General features: G+C 42.8%; 1 protein-coding gene across 1 annotated transcript in view; it reads left to right on the top strand.

Moving 5' to 3' along the window:
• Window positions 1-294: 294 nt before the first annotated feature.
• adam12a (ADAM metallopeptidase domain 12a) overlaps window positions 295-23550 on the top strand; it is a gene marked incomplete at both ends in the record, with an annotated part of 87108 nt that continues 63852 nt past the window's right edge. Inside the window, 3 exons of the mRNA XM_083904303.1 lie at window positions 295-400; window positions 13648-13769; window positions 18244-18317. Coding sequence (XP_083760429.1) covers window positions 295-400; window positions 13648-13769; window positions 18244-18317 — 302 coding nt within the window. The remainder of the gene's footprint in view (window positions 401-13647; window positions 13770-18243; window positions 18318-23550) is intronic.

Here is a 23550-nt window from a genome sequence, read left to right as displayed (position 1 = left end):
CGCTGCTGCAGCCGCAGCTGCTCCAGCTCTGTGACTTGGAAACCTTTGAATGGAGAAAGTGCGCGGACTTGAATCAGCTGTTGCCGGGATTTCCGAAAGCGCACACTTACTTGATCACATTTCAGGAAGTCGTTTTATTTTGGGTGGGTGGGTTGGTGTCGGTGGTGGTGGTGGAGGTGGTGGAGGACTCAGACACATCAGCTGTTGCCGGGCTGTGAACTGTGTGATGGCTGCGCTGCAGTGAAACAGTAAAAAAAAAGAAAGCCAGTCCCGTCCACGCTTCAGCCGGACATCATGATCCCCAGGAGCCGGAGCCTGAACTTTGTTATTCTGACAGCGCTTCAGGCTTTATCTGTCTCTCTGTCGGTGCGTGACAGCGTGATCCCCACATCTGCTGAAGGTAAGAGATGATGATGATGATGATGATGAAGAACAAGGGAAACAAACATTAACTTCTGCTCCTCCTGATGCGTTAACGACCCGTGCGTAAAAGTAGTAAATCATTGTTTTTTTGTCTGTTGTCAGAATCTGACACGAATCTGACAAATGGCAAATACAACATTGTTCTTTAATAATGCGTAAACGATGCGTGTATGTAAACGTAGTAAATCATAGTTTTCTTAAGTGCTGCATGTCAACATTTGACATTTACGACTTTTACGCACGTGTTTTTTACTAAGAATAACTTGTCTTCAACTGTCATTGTGCCTTTTACTTCTATTCTTTTCTATTCTATTCTGCACGTTCTGCATTCGTGTGTGTCCCCCCCCCCCTGACAGTTTTGGTTACACCAAGTTTTATGGAAGTCCAGATCTGTAACACATGTTTGGGCAGAGTGAACCATCTCCAGTGTAAACATGCTTTCTCAGTTCACGCCTTCCTCTCACTCTGCAGCCTGTGATCATGAGCATTAGGGGAACATTACACTGTAGCTGGCAGGCAGTCCACCCAACATGCTCCTCAGAGGAGAGGAGAGGAGCCGCTGTGTAATTGATGATGCTGAATCTCTCTTTGGTAATCAGTGGTAACACTCGAGGCTGCCACTCTAAGCACACTTCAGTTTTTTCAAGCACTATGTTCAATCATAGATGATTTTCATGGTTTTTTATTAGTGGCACAACACAAGTTAAAAGTCTCAGCTTTGTTTAAACCTGTATGTTGTTGTTGCTATGTTAACCGTGTTTATGACATCCAGGCAACACACGAGAAAGAGCTGCTTGTGTGTGATGCACATGTGATGTCAGTGTGTGTTTGTATTTATGCTGATGGGTTTCTCCCTCGCTGTATTTGTTTGCCTTGGGGCCGTGGCTCATGACATCCCAATCACCAGCGTGCCTCGCCCTGCTGGCTGCACATGCAACAAGGACACGACACATACTGTAGATCACTGAGTACAGTAGTGACATCAGCCATTAGAATCTGAACTCCTGTTTTGAATCCGCCAGATTGAAGATGGGACCGGTGCCTTGTTGAGGTTTTGTAAGCAGAAATTCACAAGACGTTCACAAGAGGCACCTATTGGATGATACCAATCTCACTGGTGTCCACTCATGTGGTGCACTTTATTGCCTATTTTCCTCTAATGGGAACATCATTTCATAACTGACATGATTGAAAATGGACTTCTATTAGCAAGCAGTGGAGCCGCCCCTGGTGGATATTCATTATTATTCAGTTGTTACTACAGAGTTGTCTGTGTCCATCAAACCAAAATATTATGTACACTTTTTTATATAAAGTGAGTCTATAGTCTGAACACTCTCATTGTGGCATTGATGGAGTATATTCTTTGAGCATAAAATCCTCATCTCTCCTCATCAGTCGTTGTTTTTGTCACTGTTGTCATGCTTTGGTGAACTGTCTTCTTCTATGGGTGTGGTAACTGTGGCACGTGTACAGATCACCTTGAGGGAAGGACCAGTGTGCAACAAATTGCATTATCTGGGTGTGTTAGTCCAACTTTGGGAAATTCTATTTAGTATACTCCAGACGAATGTGTCAACATGTCACAACGCAAATCTGTGTTTGAATAAAGGATGGAGACTTCCGATTTGAAGACCTGGGTTCGCGACACTCCAAAAGAAACCTGCATATTTGGCGATTGTGGATGATAAAGTGGTAGAAGATGGATGGACTTCTGATCTCATCCTATACAGCCACAGAAGAAGCATCCTAAAGGTGTGAACAGTCCTATGACGGGCTGTCCACACTGAGGACGGATGTTAACACCACATCTTAAGGGGGCGAACATTATAGAAACAGTGGTGAGTGGAGGAGCCGCGCAGGAGTGCCTGAAACTTTTATATCTGAATACACTGGCAATCTTAATACTCAAATGTGGAATCCTGGGAATTAATTACCAGAAAGGGCAAACGTGTAAAAGTAGCACTGAGGCATGAGAAAGTTCATTTATTCATCAACAGTTCATCTTCATCATCAGAAGTTGGCCTTGATGTGTTTTCCCCGTAGTGCCAGACCCGTTGAACGCCATCAACTAAACTTCAGTTGTGTATGTGCGACTGTGGAAAACGGATAATATAGATGGAGGGATTGGGTGTGGGGATGACATGATAATTGTCATGATAAGAATATTATCACAGAGTGAAAGGAGAAACGTTGCTCAACTCAAAAAGCCTGAGGTCAAACATCTAAGGGTTTTCTGTTATACCTCAAAGTAAATGGTCTGGATTAATGTAGGGGTTTTCTCGTCTCGATGACCACTCAAAGCTGCTTTCCACGACTTCACACATTCAAACAGCACATCTCTTGTATGTGCAGTGCATTTTCTATCACTCATCTTTCATACCCATTCACACGCTGCCAGCACAGGCAACAGGAGCAACTTGGTGTCTTGAAATCAGGAATCAAAGCCACAACCGTGGAGTTGAAAGACGACTCCCTTTACCACTGAGCTACCGTCGCGCAATCTGTAAATATTATATTAAATTTGTTGTATTTCCAACAATGACGTTGTGGTAATTACTGCTCAAGGGGATGTGGTTACATTGATAATAGTCTGTGAAGCAACACTTATGATGTGCTAATGTTTGTTTTTGTCATTTCAAACAAATGTTTTTGTTTTGAAATTTGTCATAACAAAAAAATGGTAATAGACAAAAAAGATTGTTCCACTGATTAAAAAATAATCACTCCCAGGCTGACTATCTATGTACTTCCTTAGTGCCTTTAATGAGCCTACTCTTGGTCTCCAGACTGAGCACGTTTTTCTGTGTTGTCAGACTCCCTGGCTGCTAAGAAAAGATCTCCTTGGATTGTCATGTGTTTGCATACATATTTCATGACACTGCCTCTTGCACTCTTGTCCATTTCCTCCTCCCTGTTTGTCTTGAGGATGCTTCTGTCCTGGCGCTTTTGTGAATGATTTGCTCCAATGGTTGACACACTCGGTGTCAGGCCGGCATTAACTCGGCATGCTTTTGTCTTGACCGCGCTTCTGTCTTCGCTGGAAGTCCTCTGTGATTGATTTCATCCATTGGTTGACACGCTCGGTGTCAGCCGGTATTTACGCTGCAGCTGGACTCCTTCAGCCAAGCTGCTGCAAGCAGCTCGTGTGCTGCGCGCTCAGACAAATGAAAGTTGAGCTGAGAATATACAGTATTTTTGGACGACAGTAAAGCATTCCTTCCGCAAACGGTGTTCTCCCCCAGAGAGACATTTTCATCATGATGTGACCAATCTTAAGTCGAAGGCATTTAGTGTCTTTTCAGTATGACTGGACACAGATCTTCCAGATGAGTTGCTCAGGATATTTAAGACCCAGGAGGCTGGTAAGAGAAGGCGGCCAATGTGTGGTCGTGCATGAAGACAGATTGATCAACCAGTTGTTGAGCAGTGGGGATCTACAGTAGGTGGGGGAAATGGCTGGACTTGGCTCCAATGTCCTGACCCTACATATGTTGCAAAAAAACTGGCTTTAATCCTCAAGATTTATGTTTCATTCATTCCATTTTTCATTGTGCATTTCTGAGTGTAAACATTCTGTGTATTTATTCAAAAATAACAACGTAGAAACGCAAGAGCTGCCCAACCGTCAACACTGAATGCAGATTTTAAACCAGTTACTGAGGCCAAACTGGTCGAAAAGACCCAACACATCAACATCACACTGCAGCAGTGATATTTTATTATTAATGAGGAGCTGAAAATAACACAGTGCACTTTTTCTTTAATTCAAAAGTTCAACTTTCCACTAAATTCTTTATAATACCCTGGATTAAAGAAAACAAGAATTCACTTAATAGAGTTATAAACTTTTACGCACCATGTGTTTAGTAAAGCTTCCCTCAGTTACAGTCATAATTGAAGGATTTAGTAGAGCCACGGCTAAGATTATTTTATCCCTTTATTTTTTTCATTGCGATGACAATTTTGGGATTTAAAACATGCACAAAAACTCATGGAACTTTGAAGAAAAATGCACAACTCATTTTGTATTCTGCCCTCAGTCCTAGAGGCACAAAATGTGGGTGAGTATGAGCTAAAATCTCTTGAAGACATAATCCTAAATCCATCAGGGAGTGTATTTTTGTGTTATTAGTGTAAACTACACCGTCACCGAGAAGAAAATCGAATTTCTTCTATAGTAAGCCTGTTTCAACCTTACTTTGTAAAAGGTCTGTATTTATGTAGCACTTGATAACCACTCAAAGATACTTTAGACTAGTAGTTTAGTTTTATGCATCTTTGCAACCTATTCTCCCAGCACAACTGTCAGGGTCACCATGGGGTTTAGTGTCTTGCCCAAGGACATATCTGCATGTCGACTGGCGTAGCTGGGAATCAAACCCACGACCTTTGAGTTGGAAGACGACTCGCTCTACCACTGAGATACCGTCGCCCAAATATATTGTCGGTTTTCAACTAATATAGTCAGCCAGCATCTCATCTTACCATACTGCAACACCGCCGTGTAAGACTTATTTAGCAGAATGAGAACCAAATGGAATTCCAGACTGACACATTGTCCAGCATTGTAGGTGCTAAGGGGAACATCCACCACTTTTTTCCATAAGTATATGAGATGTGAAACTGCAAATGATGTTTAAGCTCCATATAATCTATATTCCAGCCTGGTGTAGACTATCTGCCAAGTTTTCACCTCCTTCTACCATGAAGTGACAAGCCGCAATGTGTTTCCAAATCCTCAGACATGTTAACAAGAGCAAGACAGGTCACCTCCTACCTTGGTGAGTTCCTAACAAATTGGCCCAAAGGAAGTTCTGCTGCTGCCAGTTGCTTTGTCTGAATCCGTCTGAGTTATGTCCCACAGGCCGACCTGTGATTTACTTTGGAGGTAAACCGTTTCATATAGAGAGTTTCAAGTTAAACATTGACTGCATTAGACAGGACTTCTGCTTTAAAGTGCAATGTGGAACATTTAGGACGGTTTATTGGCAGAAATCGACTACACTGCAAATAAACACGTTTTGTATCAGTGTGTATAATCACTTTAAAATGCAAATCTTATGTTTTTTGGAGCTTTACAATAAACTCAGACTAGGCCCTTGCTTTAAGGGCCACCATCTTGCAAATGGACAGACCACCCAGAGTGTTGAGTTTTACATTTTGAAGCAAACATTTACTACACACCTAGGAATACAGAATTTATTCTGAAATAAATGAAGGCCACTATAGTTCCGGGGATGTGCTTTGGAAAAAGAGTCCTTTGTTTGTTACTAATCTGTTCTCTCCCCATTAGATGTCACTAATTCTTACTCAATAGACCTTTAATAACTCTCTGGAATTTAAAGACCCTGGTATACAGTCATGACCGTGATATGTGACGCGTACCCGTGCGCCAGGGTCCGGTTGTATCCCACTTCACCATCGGGTGGCAGCACAAGTCTGAACGCAGGGAATAGGATGCACTCCTACCAAAGAAGAAGAGACCAACGCTACAGCTCCCTCAGACATGGCTGGTTCGAGCGGCTCAGAGCTGAAAGCCTCGTAGTGAAGACGAGTCGGGGTGTCGGCCAGTTTGGAGGGTTGCCAGGTCGAGGCTCGGATGACGATCCTTGGCGACGACTTCTTCTGTTGCCGAAATGTTTTTTTCTGCTTGTTTAGCGGGGCTTAATACGGAAAAATCAGTTCACGGATCCGCAAAAGTATACCAGGGCATTAAGTATCAAATTAGTGTATGCATAATTTTCTGAAGATAAAACAATAGATTATTAAAAAAGTGAGCTATTTCAGTTTCATCAATCTGTATTGTCGGTCATTTTTGTTACCGTCTGTATGTTAAAGACACTGGTTGCCACAATATGGAGTATGATGGAGATGATACAGGATCACCGCTGTCCCTGCTGTCCCTTCTCTTTTTTTGGTGCGTTTTCAATTTTCACCAGACATCTCCTTCCATGATGCTGATCTGCTCCCGGAGCTCTATCTCTGACTCTGACTATTTCTTGCCAAGACACCATGCAAGGCAGTGAGCACAGGCTTTGCAGCTGGAAGGCGGTGTGTGTATGTGTGTGTGTGTGTGTGTGTGGGGGGGGGGGGGTGGAAACAGTGTGGCTCACACACGGGGACGTACAGTAACTACACTGGTCCTGCAGACAACATGCACCTCCTGCTGAGCCAGAGGGAATTTTTGCTGCAAGGGCCATCTATTTCCCAGAGAGTAATTATGTCCTGACACGAGGCTAGTGTGACGGTAAATGAGTTCAATATACAAGGTGGCGGTAGAGAGATATAGACAGTGAAAGAGGGAGAGAGAGAGAGAAAAAAAAGCACAATTTACCAGCAGAGGGAGTTAACTGTTAAATAGTAACCAAATAAAAGAAAAGAAATGTCCAGCGATAACTGTTAACAACCGTCACCACTGTGACTGTTTTCACACTATTAACTAATTAGATTTAATGTAAGTACACACTCTTTCCAGTTATTGCAGATTCCTATAACCATTATGTCACTTACACATTTCTCTCTTTTCTTATTGCAACCCTTTGGTTGTTGACATAAGCTCCCTCGACTGGGTCAGATGTTTGCTATGGAGACCTTTCCTCTGTAATCCATATGAACCTTGTCATGTGTTGAGTTTTGAGGGGGGGGGGGTCTCCCATCATGCAGATTGATGTTGGGTTAAAGGTGAAATGTGTCTTGAACTGGCCATTATGATGTTAAATCTTAAAGCTATAAGTCTTGCTTTTACTGTGTTATTCTCTTAGCCAAAAGGTTTTTTTTTTGCAGATAAACAACTCACTATGTGGCACATTATTCCGATCCATACCAAAGAAGAGAAGAGTGTCCACCCAGTTTCACACACGGGTGCTCGCTACGACAAAACACCAGATGTATTTATGTCATGACCAAACAGAAACTGCTAGGGTCACAAATGTTATTTGCAGCCTCTTTTAATTGGATGCTCTAAAGTGACCGTGGGCTTCAGCTCCCCCCTCCCCCACCCACGACCTTAACAGGATAAGTACAAGAGACTGAACAAATGAAAGCGTAGAGATGAATTGATTTTGTGATCAGCAGAATATGAACGCCTGCGTCTCACCAGCAGAACCAAATAGATCCTTTCACCACGAAGACAAATACAACATGACAATGTAACAAATCCAAAGATGTGCTGCTTTCTTCCCCTTCAGTTGGTCTCTCAAAACCAGCGATTTGACACCATCACCTTGGGCCTTTGGAATTTCATATTGACGTCATTATACAGAATAATGATAATTGATTAAAAATGCTAGTCAGTAATGACAATGATTAGTCACAGGCCTACAGACGATAAAGGAGACGATGAGATAGTGAGAGGCAATCGAGTTCATTGTTTTTGTCTTCAAGGTCATTACTGAAAGAGAGACGGCTTGATGGTTCTTCCAGTGTATCATTCATCATTCTATTCCCAATCACCATTCTGTTTGAATTAGCATAATTTACCTTCGCTGATTGGGGATAAATTGAGTTCGTGAAATGCCTGTCAATCACCCCTTATTAAAGGAACAATGGCCACAAACCTCCAGCAAGTTTCCCCACATATGTGCTGATGTCAGAAACGACTTATTGGCTCAGGTCTCCGGCTCAGTTTGGACTCTGATTAAAACCATCTCCTATATCCGGATATACTGTAAATATCTGTGGATGCTCACAGCACACATGACGCAGGGGGAAAAGCTTTTTAAGAAACACACAACCAGCAAAATAGTGTTCTGCCCTTTAACGCCGAGCATATCACGACGACACTTGGCATTACCGTAGGTACACGACGGTTTGTGCCATTGGAAAAATTCCAACGGTTTCTGAAAGCTGAGAAGTTGCACGTCAACATGTGGTTATTACGGTAATATCACTCGCGCTGTTGCAGGTCAGCCAGCAAATCAGCGTCTTTGTCACCAGAGAGGAGAGAATTGGAAAAATGCCTGTTCATTTTTTGGCCTGTTTTATGACATTGAGACAAAAAATCAAACAAATGTAAATATGTTGAATAAGATGAATATGTTTCATACTGTTCAATTTTCAATATGTTCAATGTTCAATATACCATATTAACATGCAATAAATTGTAAATAACTGCCAGATATTGAAAGTTTTCAGGAAAAATGGCCAAAAGCATTTATTCACAGGACATTTTCTGGCCTTTTTATGGTTAAAATAAGCAACAACAAAAAAGTCCAGATGGACATTTTGAGGCTTAGACGTTAAAGGGTTAATTCCATATTCTCTTATTTCAAGCCAATGTCATACTAGTAAGTAAAATGTGTCCATATATGTCAAACAATGCTGAAATAATCTCATGTGTGCATGTTAGAGATTCTCCACTTTCAATTTTGGAGAGAAGTGTTGTGAAAGTGACTTAGGAGTGTGTGCTTTGCTTGTGCCAACCATCAGACAGAGGTGGCCATGAATATGAGTGCACTTTACTGACACACATGTGTAGCCTGGGCCACATCTCAGTGAGGACCTGCACACATGGGTGGTGGTGCGGGGGTTGCATGGCCTCATCAAGGCTGCAGATGAAAAGAACAGCATGGCATTTGTGCTGGAAAAGTGAAGACTATTATGAATACATTATTTCATGGCTGCCTGTCAGGAAGTGAGTTGTGGTTGGTTTGCAAGAAATCGGGCTCTGGGGTTTAATAAAGCCGAACAGTTGTTGATTTGTTTTGGTGGAACAGAGAGAGAGAGAGGGGAAAAGAGAAGGACTGTGCTTTTAAAAAAGGCTAGTAAGAAAGAAAGAAAGAAAGGATGTCTTGAGATCTGCACAGACCTGAGGAAGTTCATCTGTTCCCTGGGACCGGCAGCTCACAGCCTGTGGAAAACGCATCAGTTTGCAAACGTTGATAAAACCAGGGAGTGATTCACTGTGAAATACCATCGGGAAATGTACTGTGCTCCACAAAGCACAGACTTATGAGAGTTAAGTCAGAGAATAGTGGCACGTTGAAACTTAAACTGGCTAAAATGTCATTAAAAAATGTATGAAACATTGTCATGCTGATGAAACAACTGCCACAAGCAGGTTTTGGAACTTGGAAGTTGACTGTTTAGTTTGTGATTAGTTTCAGAGAGTATAACCAGCCAGAAACAAAAATGGTGAAAAGTAGAACAAGGACATTTTTTATTAGATTAATGATGAGTCTTCGGGTGCATCACACCAGCCTTTCTTAATCGAATTTTAGTTCCTTTGCTTGGAAAGTGCAGTTTGTTTGGTTCAAGGTGTGAATGTGCAACGAAAGTGATCCGCACCAAAATAGTGAACTCTGGTCAGCCTAAAATCGTTGGTCTTGGTTAGCCTCACGAGGGAGAGAACGAGGGAAAAGCTCCGATAGAAATATGTTCAGACGAAAATATATCACAACAGTGATCTTTTCAATCAACTGTGAACTGTGAGTTTGTCTAGTCTATTCCTTCAGTAATTCATGAAGCAGCGCCGCCTCAGGCGAGGAGGGGAATACGTTATTATTACTGATGAATGTTGCAACCCCCAACTGAACCGAGTCCCCAATCGTACCGAGTCTAGTGGACTGTTCGGTGTGATTGTTGATTCAAGGTCATAGTCTTGGTTTCTAAAGGTCTCAGTTTGGCCTGCCTATACTAAAATGCAGCTTTGGAGTTTGCAAACAAAAATGGAACCGGCAGCATTTTTACAAACTCTGTTTTTGGGCTCTAATACGTTGGGGGTATTGTGGATGGTAGGTGTATTTACAGAAGCATTTGTAGTAGTAGTATGTAGGTAGATTAAAAGAGAGTTGGACAATAAAGGGAATTAAAACAATGTCAACATGTATTGGAGATGAGAGAGAGAGCAGAGAGCCTCCATCCCAAATCTATGCTTTGTGCTTCAGCCAGCCAACCACAGCAATACAGCATTGCAATTGTGTAAACAACAAATATATGGCTGAACATGCAGAACAAATCAAATGTTTTCATGTCTTAAGACACTGCTGTAACACAGCCATTAATCTGTGCCATATTTCAGTGGCCTAAACTCAAACAAACACACACTCAGTGACATTCCCATGTACATAAGCATCCAATCCTCCCATCTAGTATTGACTTAGTGGGGCTATATAAATGGCACAAGCTCTCCGAGTGTACACTTGAACATAAAGGGAACAGATCATGGCCAGAACTGCTGCTTTATTAAGACCTCTGTTTATATTGCCCTTTATTGAACGTATAAATAAGGCTTCACATTCTGGTCCCCACTTTTACCGCTCCCTTAATGCTCCTGGTCGCCCTTAAAACAAAAATCCCACTTACACACAGCACACCGCGGCAGTGCGACCACGCTCCAAATTTGACTAAATGCCTCTCCCAAGCATGTGGAAAAGAAACGAGCCTGCAGACTATTTCCACTAATATAATGCCATTTATAAGTGGGAATTAAACCACAGAGCGCAATCACATTAACAACATGGCGATTCACTTGCGCACTTTGAAGTCGGGGAACCGAGTGCTGTGAACCTCATCTTCCAAAGTTGACGTGGAGCAGGAGACAAAAAAGGGCGACAGTCTTTCCAGCCATGTGTGTGTAATGGTTCTGCCACTGCCTGTGTCACTTATGACTGAAATTATGATAAGCATTACCTTGTTATGAATGTGATTAAGTTTAGGTACAGTAACTAACCTCGGGTTAGGTTTAGGCTTTGGGCTTGAACTGTGATTAGGTTGAGTTTAGGGATGCAGGATATTATCGGCACAATATCTGTATCTGCAGATATAGGCTTTAAAAAATGCTATTGGATATCGGCAAACACACCTAGATGTGCCGATATGACTAATGACTACAACAGAAGGCTAAGTAGGATGCCACCTACTTGACTTCTATGCTGGCGCCCTCTACATCTATTTTTTTTATTTATTTATCTGCTGTGGCATGAGAAGGCAAAATATGTTAATTTCACCACAGAAGAGACTAAATGACATCTGCAGTTGAGCGCAGGGGAAAACATATATACTGTGTATTATTATACTTTTATTGTTTATTCGTTTTCAGCTACTGTATATGCACAAAGCAGTGTGTCGACATAAAATTAATCAATCGCTGGGTGACACAGATGTAAACACTGCTATCCAGAGACATACAGAGTGAGTCGTATGGACTGATTGGCTTAATCAGAGCTGTGTGAGCTTATTTAACAATTGCTTGAATGCACCTACTGTAGGTGTCCTTATCACAAGCCACAACAAATCATCCAGAGTTTGGTTTTCTTGCTCCTATAACACAACACCACCAACCCCTCACTTATTCTGGGAGGAAACACATTCCATTGGAAATGTAATTAGAAAATGCAGTAAGGTGTGGGGGAACATCAATTTCGGAATAAAGGGTTGGATAGTTTCATAAATCGGCTAACCTCCATCTGGGCTTTTAGCTGTGTCTAAGCCTCTCTGTTCTCCCTCCTCATCCTCTGTGTTTATCCGTGTTTACTTTTCTCAGAGGTTGTCATGCATTCCCTTACTCAGCATGCCCACCTCCCCCGGACGGTGTGATTCTCGAAAGACTAATGAGGACAGGATGGGTCTCTCGCTGTTGTGTATGCGATGCCTGTCCCTTCCTTGCTAGAACCTGCTTCTCATCAGCATGCTGGAGCTGGATGAGGACTGCTGAGCTGGTCACCTCTGGCACTCCGCTATCAGCTGGAGCGGCTCGGTGATGAACTCCAGAGTGATGGTTTCTTCAGAGGATAACCAGAACAAAGCTCAGCTGGGGAGTGCTGTGCCTGACCCGGGTTATTAAGGCTGGATAATAAGCAGACTCAGCAATTTAGCTGGGAGAGTCATGCGAGCGGCAGAAGGGATGCGAACGTCAAAGGAAGAAACTGCTGGTAGTAATCGTCACTGACGAGTGTGTTTTGTGTTTGCGTCTTAAATGTGATTCACAATTAGGCAGGAACAAAAGTTTTAATTTCAAAATCGCGCTCCATAAATTGTATTCAAACCACACGCGGCACATAACTTCTCACAAGACGCTGACATCATCCTCAAACTAAATCTGTTTCCCTGCTGTTTGCTGGAGCATCAGTGGGAGAAAACACACAAACAAACAAAAAGGAGAGAAAACATTTGATTTAGGATGTTTGCACTGAAACAAATGGAGCTTACAACCCCTGCTGCTTCGGTAAAGAGACGCAAGCTCTGAAATAGCTCCCCCGCTATGAAGAAGTGATTACTGCATAAACCCTGTTAGCAATGTTCTCCTGTGGCTCACAATTTCTTTCCGCCTCTCTGTGTGCTCATGATATACTTTTTTTTTAAAGAGACATTTCAGCTACTGTCTCATTTATGAGTTGTATAGGGTTTTTCAGGATCGTTTCAACCCCCAACAGCAGTCTCAGGGCCATCAGTATTGGATTTGGGGGATGAATATATTCTTAAATGACTAGCAACTCACCAGAGCGTCGGGAATTGCAGCCATTCGAAGGCTCAGTTAACACCCTGTCAGAACAGAGAGAGAGAGAGAGAGAGAGAGAGGAGATAAAAGCATGCTGGGAACCTTGCCCCAAATCTATGTCTAATCCCTGCACTGTATCCTGGACACTAGCCTTGTGGAAGGAGTTATCACAGCAGCAGCAGCAGCAGCAGCCGAGCTCCTCTTTTCTCACAACTCTCTCCATTCCTGACAACTTCTGAGATTTATGCAGTTTGAGTGGCAGAGGGCTGGTTACAGTTTGGCTACAGACTAACACCTTTCACTGCTCGATATCTGTGAGCACTAATGTATCCCTGCCTTTACGGCTGAGAAGACACACTCCATTCTCTTGGCAGCCTATAGGAAGGAGTTGAACATAATGTTCAGGAAGGGTGTGGATGTGTCGGAGGCGGCAATAATTGTCAGTTATGAACAACAGAAACACTCGGGGAGCATTATTTGTGTGTTGTGACAGAGAATCCATCAAATGCAGACGGTTGAGGCGACGCGTCACATTAAAGGCAGCTGCACTGTCAGGTTGCGTTTTGATGTTGCTAATGAACACCAGACTCCTTTAATATGGGGGAAGAATTCACTATCAATGCCACTGGTAAGAAATCATTTTTGGAAAAAGTTCCCATTCTTTGTGTCCACAATGGCGGACATGGTCGGGTTTCACAGATGATGAGAGAATTATATCTAGAGGACGAACACTTTGAACTTTTCGCTATAGTCTGACATGGTTTTTTTTTTTTTTTCTTTTACAGGGAAAAATCTGAGTACGACTGATCTACACACACCGACAGCAAAGCAGAAACACTACGGGACTACAGTACCTCTCCTGCTCGATGGACAATACTGGAAACCACTCAGCCAACTTAAGCCTCAGGTGAAGACGATTAAATTCAGTTTTTTGCTCTCCTCCTCCTCCTCATACTTGTAGATGCAGATGTGCACAGAGGTCCACTGTGGTCTGCGTGACATAGTTTTCATCATCAGTGGTGGTCAAGAGCACATCTACAGTTCATGACTGTACACGGCAAATGTGCATGCTCCGTGTCGTGTATTATTTTCTAGTCCAGTTGGTGGTGCACCCAAAAGAGACAGTGAAGAAGACAGTAACCATGGTAACTTGCTTGAGGATTATATGAGGAGGTTTTGCTGGTCCTCACACTCATCCACATACATTGAGTCCAGTTGCCAACAACGACTGAAGACCTGTGACTGAGATATATCAAATCGGGTCAAAGCCCGTAGCTCACCTAGCTAAAAAACACCTTGAATTGCTGCAATAAGCCGAAATGGCAGGCAAGTCCTTACACACCAGAAGCAGAGGGGACAAATAGTCGTGTAGATTATTTCCATATAAATGAAAAAGTCCAGATTAGATTCATACAGTGGATGGGAGGGATTGGGGTAGAGGATAGGAGGAGGGGCAAGGGATTGGATACACATTTTATCATTTAATAGAATCCAATCATTTACTGTTTATCATTTACAATACATGCCCTAATCACGCAGAGATTGTGATAGATTTAAGAGATTTCTTTGGTCAAATTAATTCGAAGCAAGCACTAGAAATCGACCAGATGACTAGATCTGATCTTATCTTGTCAGACTGTGTGTGATCGCGAGCAAGAGCTTCGTTGTACTACACCGTGTGAACAACTTGAATTGATTAACACGAGCACCGAATGACAGTGGACAGCACTTTGAGAAGCTTCCGAAGCCAGCGTGTCTGAGGGTCTGAGTCTTTTACAGCAGCCAGGATTCTCTTCTAACATTGGTTCTTTGATCTGTGTCTTATTCCACAATCTCTCCCCCCCCCCTTTTATTCTAATGCTGTCCTTGTAATGAAGGCAAGAAATCTTTCAAATATAATGCCAAAACACCAAAGTCTGGTCTTGCACCATCATCAGGTCTAAACTTTGCACACGTCTTCAGATTATGTGTGTTTCATAATCCAGCAGGCAAGATGCCAAGGACTTGTAAAACACATTCATGTTCCCAACCACTTTGGTTTCAAGGACCCTGCGGCCATTTGTCCAACAGCACCCTCATGGCAACATAAAATGTTTTGGCCTCACAATTGGAAAGTTTCTAAAGGCCACATTATACTTCTCCGACTGCGTATGCGTTATCCGTCTGCGTCACCACGTAGACGCCTCGAGCATTTATACTTCTGCGTCGTGGTGACGGACACTCGCTGCAATTCCCCGCCCGATCAGTAGGGGTCGCTGCGCAAGGTTGTTGTGCTTCTGGCTACAGTGAGCAATGGCGTCCGAGAAAGAAAGAGAGAGAAAGACTGTTGTTGTTGAAACAGTGGCCGTTTCTCACTTTTCTGTGTGACGGAACGCAGTTTTAAGATAATTTGAGGCGAGAAATTGGCCATTTAGGGTCTAAACATGTGCTGTGTGTGTTAAGATATGACGTATTTATAGTTCGGCAGCGGCGTTATCGGCGGGGATCAGCTCCGCCTCTGTCAGGACGCCCGGAGCGCACTGTGAGCCGGCACAGAGCAGCTTCGCTCAGCCTGTCCTGAGGACCAATCGCAGCTCTTGCCGTCTCCGTTGTCCCTTGACGGAGTGACGGACACTTAAAAAATATTTCGTGCAGACGGAGACGATGCAGAGGCTCTTCGACAGTCTCTGCGTCGACACAGAGTCTCTACGTAGCCTACGCAGAGCACTTTACGCAGAAGTATAAATTGGGCTTTAGAAAAGACGCCTTTACTTTTTTGCAAATCTGTTGCATAAACTTTCAAAGGTGGATCAAATCTCAACCAATACAAGATTAAAGTTGTTCAAATCTTACATTTAGCAAAGCTAAATCACTTGTAACCAGACATTGGTAGTTGCCGTTTAAACTGGATGCAAATTAGTAAAACATTATACAGTAGGTTACACTTAAAGGTCACATAGAGTGGTCCTGTTGCACATATTAGTTATGGAGGTCTACTTAAATACATTAAGTTGTTTTTATGGTCAAAAACCTCCTAGTTGCTGTAAACGATCCAATATAGATCCTCTTTTCTGACGGTGTTTCCCAGCCGCAAGACTTGAGACTCAAATCTCTCAACCCGGAAGTGACATATCAGCACACCCGCTCTCAGAAGCACAGCTCCCCCCTCTGGTATGGTGGATGCACTGCTACTCATTATCAAAACATTGTTTTAACAATGTTTAAAAATAGCTTCTTCACGACTCCCCGCCGCAGTCCCTTTTATGACTTTGACCCGGAGTCAGACCCAGAGTCAGAAGACACTGTCGCTCGTGAAACACCTCCACAACGGACGTTTTCTTCTTCTGCGGTTCAATGTACGCAACCGGATGTGCCCGGACTAGTGCCCGGAGCAGGACGATTGGCTGTTCCGGAGAACTGCTGTTTACGTAACTATAACGGGATTTTCAGAGATCTGAGATTACAATAAAACAGCGTTCTCAGCAATGGCTGTTTCGAAACTTCAGGGCTTCATAAACAAGGTAATGACGCAGATACACACTAAAAAACAGCGTTAATTGGAACTTCCTGTCTAGTTCCGCTTTAAATGGATCTTAGTGTCAATGTGATGAATCCTGCTCATGTGTCAGGACTGAGTGTTAGCTCAGTTGAAGTGTACAGGAAAACATACAGACAGTTTACTTCAGCATGTTTCCGGCACAGACAGCTGTACAGTTGATGCAAAGGGGAAAAAAACATCACACGACTCGCTAGAATATTAATGAAATGTTTGAAATCGGGGGATGCTTGGCTCTGTTTGGTGTTATAATCCCATGCTTCATAATAATATACATGGCTGCCAGGAAGACTTAAAAACACAGCTTGAGTTTTCAGCTTGCATTATTGACTTGGTTGGTTTGTGGATTAATTTTGCTCTGACATAACCAAAAAAAAAGTCACAGAGCCACAAAGTTTGATTGGGATCTCATCACTTGATAAACAAAAAAAACTTAAATCAGCCAATAGAATATCTCCAACCGAGATGGAATTAAGTGATAACGTGAATATATTGCTGCTTTAATTGCAATTCCAAACATGCAAGTGAGCAATGCATATTTGCCCTGAAGTTATAAATGGCAGATGTCATGGACTTTAGCGAGGGAGGTCGCAGCATGCATAAAGACAGCTGTGTGAACAGAAGACAGCGGGAAGTTTTAGTCCCACTCGGTCTGTGAAATGATACCGCCTTAAACCTTAAGTGTTCTGCTTCCATATCCTCTTTTAATCCACTGCACATTCTTCTCCACATGGGGTGATGGCTGATTTAACCAAGAGCACAGTTGACCCAGGCTGAACTACGCACAAGAAACTATATTGGTGTGTGTGTGTGTGTGTGGTAGCCCAGTGGCACGGAGGGTGTGAGAGAGAGGATTTTATTCGCGTACTTTTAAATGAGTAAGGGGCCATCGTTACATCCATCCATTTTCTACCGCCTTATCCTCCACATGCGGGTCGAACAACCATTCACTCTGACACCGATGGTCAATTTAGAGTGAATTTACCTAATCCTCATATTGCATATTTTTGGACAGAACCGGAGAACCAGGAGAAATTCTACGCACACACAGGGAGAACATGCAAACTCCTGTGACGACTGAAGTTACTGCAGCTTAATTACATTTAACAAAGAATGTGTCTGTGGACTGTTCAGAACTTCAGACCAGTTTGACCTACTTCTTTTTGGTCTGAGTGTCAAGAGGCGAAAGAGATTATATCTCAAAGCGACACGGATGTGCCCGGAAAAACAAGCAAGCTGCAACTGGTGCGCGTCACGGCCGCGCTGCTCTCGTTTGACGCGCGTCTCCATCCAACATAACGTATTTGTGCGAGCGCAACACACAGGAGGACGGAGAGGTTATGCGTTGACATGTAGATTAGAGTGTTTGTGCGCGCGTGACAGCAGTAATGTACGACTCTGTGCCACTTCATTTGAATCTTAACAGAGACACATGGTTTCTCTCAGTGCTGTAACGCGGGTGCAAAGAATCATGGCTTTTCAGCTGGATTAATGTCAAATGGAAGCGAAACATAAGCTAATCCCCTCTGTTCTTGCTCTTAGATGCAAAGTAGCTTCATAGGGATTTGCTCTCATCAATTGAAAACAGTAGCGTTATGTGCTTTCTCACAGTCCTGGGTGGCTTAGGCAAAGTTTCATCCGTACTTGAATAAAGATTTTTAAAAGCTGATTTGCTATCTGATAATTTACTGCCACACATAGTAGTAATTTAATTATCTTTCTTAAATATGAATACATTTTGCAAGAGTTGAAAGGCAACCAGAGCATCTTTCCTCAATCAAAATGCTGCCTGCTTGACTCCAGAAGTCATTTTTCTCATCTCCTCTCTTGTCTGTTCTCTCTTCAGAGTCACCCTGCATCACTGAAGCTCCTGATTGAAGCGGAAGGTGAGCAGCTGCTCTTGGCGCTGGAGAAAAACGAGTAAGTGTCGCTTCATTCATACTTGGCCTTTGCTCAGACCTGAGTGCTTTGTGTATGGAGTAGAAATGGGTGACATACACACTGCCCAGAGACTGTAGGGCCAGGCTGTGTGTAACATATAGCCATGAAAAAAGGAGGGTGGAAGTCCTTCTGCTGCACAGTTATAGTACAAGCATGACAGTGTTCTCTGTGCTTTGGTGTTTTTTTGTTTGGTGAAACAGAAACTTGAAAGCCAGGAATTCCTGAATACATCAGCCAGACTCTGATGAAAAGTGAAGTCTTCCTCCTTCTTCTGCTCTATCTTTTCATTTGATCTGTTGGTGTTACACAGGGGAGACAGAGGCTTTGTGTGAACACAGCACACACACGCTTGACTCTCTGTGGTAAGATACTATCAAAACAGTGCCAGTCAGGTACTGTCAGAGAGGGGGAACATCATTTGCAAGAAATCAAATTATCGGAATAGGTACACTTTGACAGAGAGCGCAGCTCTGGATCTGTTCAGCGGGAATATTTGTCATCTTTGCATTTTTCACACAGAAAAAAAATACCCGACTGGATGTGGCCTCGGTCTCAGACAGCCACCAAATCGAGTGCATCGCTGAGAAGAATGGGACTTGATTGATGGGGCAATATGTTTTCCACCCAGCTCTGTTGCCACACATGAGCAACCAGGAACAAGCAGAGCTTTCAGTGCGATAGAGAGAAAAAAGGACAAGGAAGCGGAGCGATAGAGAGAAAGAGAGAGAGAGGATAGGTTTTTATGCCACAGTCAGCCATGAATCTCCCTTGTTTTTTCTGGGACGCCTAATATATGTAAATTCCACCTGCAGACTGTGGGACAAAGCTTTCAACACCAGCGACCACAATTTTATGGCTTACCTACTTAGAAAATATTTTGATGGGAAATCATACTCATTCTCACCGTTGAATAACATCCCTGCTCTGCGCAGGTGGGGATTTTAGCAAAGCTGACGTGCAGATTGTCAAATTTTCACCACCATTTAATTTCAAAAACAGAGGGGACAATATGGAGGTGCAGTGGAGATTCTTCTAATGGTATGGAAGGACTTTTGTCAAACAAAACGTGAGAATTTACTCAGAACACTGTGTGCAAGTCTGTACAAAAAGGCTTAAGTGATTGATGCAATTCAACTCTATTTGTACAGTGCCAAATCAAAACATACGCTACCGATCGACATCCCAATTTTTCCAGTTTTTTGTTGAAATTCAAGCCATTCAAGTCCACTGAATAGCTTGAAATGGTACAAAGGTAAGTAGTGAACTGCTAGAGGTATAAAAAAAAAAAAAAAAAAAAAAAAAGGTAAGGTTACCCAGAAATGAAAAGAAGAAAGTCAAGGTGTCAGTGAGTATAGTTTCCTTCACCATCAAAAGGCACTCAGAAACTGGGAGAAACTCTGACAGGAAGAGGTCTGGCAGACCCAAAGCCACAACGGTCAACAGCTTGCGTGATAGGCGGCTCACAAGACAACAGCTTAAAAGCACAGCTTAATAGTGTTCGTAGTAAGCAAGTTCAGTTTCAACTGTGAAGAGAAGACTTCGAGTTGCAGGTTTGAACGGTCGAGTTGCAGCAATAAAGCCTTTGCTAAGACGTCAGAGTAATAAGAAGAGGCTTGACTGGGCCATGAAACACAGCCAATGGACTACTGAAGTCTGGAAGAAGTGTTCATCTCGCAGGAGTTTTGTAAGCCGTCGAGTCGGCGAAAGGATGGTGATGATGATGAGCCGCCTATCATTCAAGCTGTTGACGTTGGACGTGTTGTGAAGGAAATTGTACTCACTGACACCTTGACTTTCTTCTTTTTGTTTTGCTTAACCTTACCTTTTTTTTTTTTTTTTTTTTTTTTACCTCTAGCAGGTCACTACTAAACTTTGTACAAGCAATTCATTTGACTTTAATGGCTTCAATTTCACAAAAAAACCTGGAAAAATTGGGGTGTTCTAAAACTGGTAGTGTACATTATCTGCACTGTACATAGACAACATTATAGAGAGCAGAGAAACCCAACGATTCACACAATGACTAAATGCTAGGCATCAGCGGAGAGAAAAAAAAGAAATTAACAGGAAGAAATCTCTGACAGAACAAGACTCAAAGATGCCTCGAACGGTTGGGGTGAAAGGATAATCGGGGAGGTGAGGTTGAGATAGAAGAGAAAGACCAGGAGCATATATATAACAGTTATGTCGACTTATCAGTGTCCATTAATCCTGACACCAATAAGTAATTAGACTACTTTGTGAAATGTAAACAGAAGCTACTCTGAGCTATGAACGCTTGAAAATACGAGTCAAAAATAGCACGTGGAAGATTTGTGTTGTTGACAAAGTTTGATCTGCACGTCACTATAACCCGCCTAGAAATGAACCTGCTGTGCTGACATGCTGTGAAGGTTCTTGTCTGTGTTTGCAGACAGACTGCTTGGTTGTGGGCTGCTGTTGAAATAGCAGTTGTTCAAACACAGCCAGCATCAGTCGAGAGCAGGACATAAATAAGGTCCAGAATAAAATGATTTTGAACTTAACCACCACCGGATGAATGTGTGTTTTCTTGAGCGTTCGTCAATAAATATCGCTGGCAGCAAAGCGCGAGCGAGGTGTGCACATGCCGCACAGCTGCACATGACTGTTTCTCTGGAACTGAGAGGTAAACATGCGCTCAATGTGTCTAAACTCACATCACCCCTGCAGTTATAGCAGAGGGAGGCTGGGCTGCATGAAAAGTTTACTGCAAACAGCTTGAAACCAGAGACCAGTTTTGCAGTGATCACAGCAGCTGCCCATCAATATGTTGACATTTTGGCCTATGAGTAGGTTTTTTTTTATTTTTATTATTTAACCAGAGTTTAAGAACCTGCTTGTCAAGGGTCACATATAAAACATTATGTTGCGGACATAAATGGCCACAGCACAGAAAAATAAACAGTTTCATAATTTGCTGATCTTGAAAGACTGACAAATTCGGGAATCCATGTCCAGCCCTTGATTTTAAAAGCATTTAATTAAAAATAACCTTTTTAACTTTTTTCTATGTGGACATTGGGAACAGAACACAGACAGTCAGGGGAACACAGAGTGTTTACCAGTACTTTTCTGCAAAACACCTGTGAAATCAGCACATAGTTGATATTGACATAGTAGTATTGTGTTATCATATTGATCAATGGCATGTTCCTGGTGACAACAAACTACCCGTTTAAACCACGCCTGCCACTTCACACTGGGGTCTACTAGTCTGGAAATAGCAGGCTCCACTTGTCTGCCATCTTATTAATGCACCACCAACAAAACAACCTTAACGCTTACTGCCTGATGAATTCTAGATATCAAGCCGAGGAAAGAGGCCTGTATGAAATGAATGATTGTGTTTGTTACCTTCACTAAGAAGGTTATGTTTTGGGCTGTCTATCGGCACAACAACTCAACTGGTAGAGGGGGGATTACAATGAAATGTTTTTATTTGAAATCCCAGGTCAAACGCAGGTCATAGCGCAAGGAGGAGATGATAACATCCTGGTGGTGATTGTTGGAGAAACGAGCCTTTACTCAGACTAAAGATGTTTAGCACAGGTAAATTATCAGCAGATGAAGTATAAGTTCTGAACAACCTGAATAACAGCCCACACAGCCGCAGCAGGACAATGAGATGTGCCTCCATTTGCCTGACGGCTGGAGCAACACTGGCCCGAGATGCATCCAATTACGATGTCATACACAAGACGAGTGTCTTCATTTGTTATCATTCCTCCTCATCGAGAGCAGTGGGGACATTGGTTGAGCTTTGACCGCTCCTAACCAAGCTGTTTTCACATGTCTTGCTGCTTTGTGGCTTTGAATGGAAAGCCTCCAGGCATATCAAGACGAGTCCCAAGCTGAGGAAGCAGCATGCTCTCCATCCATGTTTCTTTTTCTAATGGAGTGCAGGATCAGTGAAAGGAGGCCTGGGGCTTGTCAGCAGGGCGGATAATGTTCTTGGTTGCCTGCACTTGGGGGAGAAATCTCTGCTCATCATGATGTTTAGCCTCAAGGATAAGGGGCCTGAGGGGTCGGCTATCCATCTTTTTGAGTCTTTTTTGCTGCAGGGTAATCAAGCAGATGTGCACATATGCGCTTTAATCTGACCTTTTCCCCGGACAAAGGGCAGGAAGAGGATATGTTTCCTCGATACGAACGTCTGCTATCTCTCTGGCGTTTGGAAGAACAATAAAATTGAACCTGGACAGTATCCAGTTTGAGGGTTTGGTTATGGGGATGTTATTTCGCTCCATATCTCAAACTGGACTTAGTGACCAGTGACCTTGTGTGTCCCTGAGTGAAAATGCTCTTGTCTGTCACTGAAAGCATTGACAGGAAAAGAGCTCTCCTGGGAGAGGAAGGCAACTCATAAATAACCATCTCTCTCTTTAAAGAAAAAAACAAAAGGCGTCTCTGCGATCTACTTTGTGGGGTTATTGTCTTCGGCTGCTGAGCCACACACAGATTATTTAAAGGATGTCAACCCCAAAGACATTCATGTGCATCAAATCCTTCCTCTTGTCATTAAGCTCGGAGCGAAACAAGAGGTGTCTCAAATCCTCCCCGACGTCATTATTTCAGAAATAAAACAGGATAGAAAGTATTTTTTTTTCTCATTTGGGATTCGCGGCTTACTCATGGCGAAAGCTTCAAATGTATTTATTACAGATTTGAATGTCTGTAGTTACGACTTCATTATATTTGCCTTGCGGTTATTCAGTTCACCTCCTTCCACTGCTGCAGATCTCTGCGGTTTTGGTGTCAGACCATTTCATAATATTTAGGTAAAATCAGCTATTGACTAGCGGTGCACAGGATTAGTGAAATGAGTGTGTTCAGATGTTTTAATGTTTGCCTCACCTCATAATTACAATCATGAGTCATGGGCAGGTATACTTTACAGTTTGGTGAAAAACAGAAACAGTTCATTTAATCACGAGCCACCAGCATGCAGCAGATAAACTCAGACATATAGACACACAAACCCTGGATACTGCCTGTTTATACCACTGCTCGTTTACTTTGCTGCAGACAAACACACTCATAAGCTTCCTTCCAACCAACAACACACACACACATTTGTGCAGCTTCTTGTTGGAACAATCCAGTGACTTCCATTACAGTCTATCAGAAACCTCCTCCACAATCAGTCAAATCTAACCCTAATCTTATCCTGACCACACTTCACATCATACTC

Source organism: Microchirus variegatus (genome assembly GCF_963457635.1).
Source record: "Microchirus variegatus genome assembly, chromosome: 17".
NCBI lineage: Eukaryota > Metazoa > Chordata > Actinopteri > Pleuronectiformes > Soleidae > Microchirus > Microchirus variegatus.
This window is presented reverse-complemented; position numbering and strand designations above follow the sequence as displayed.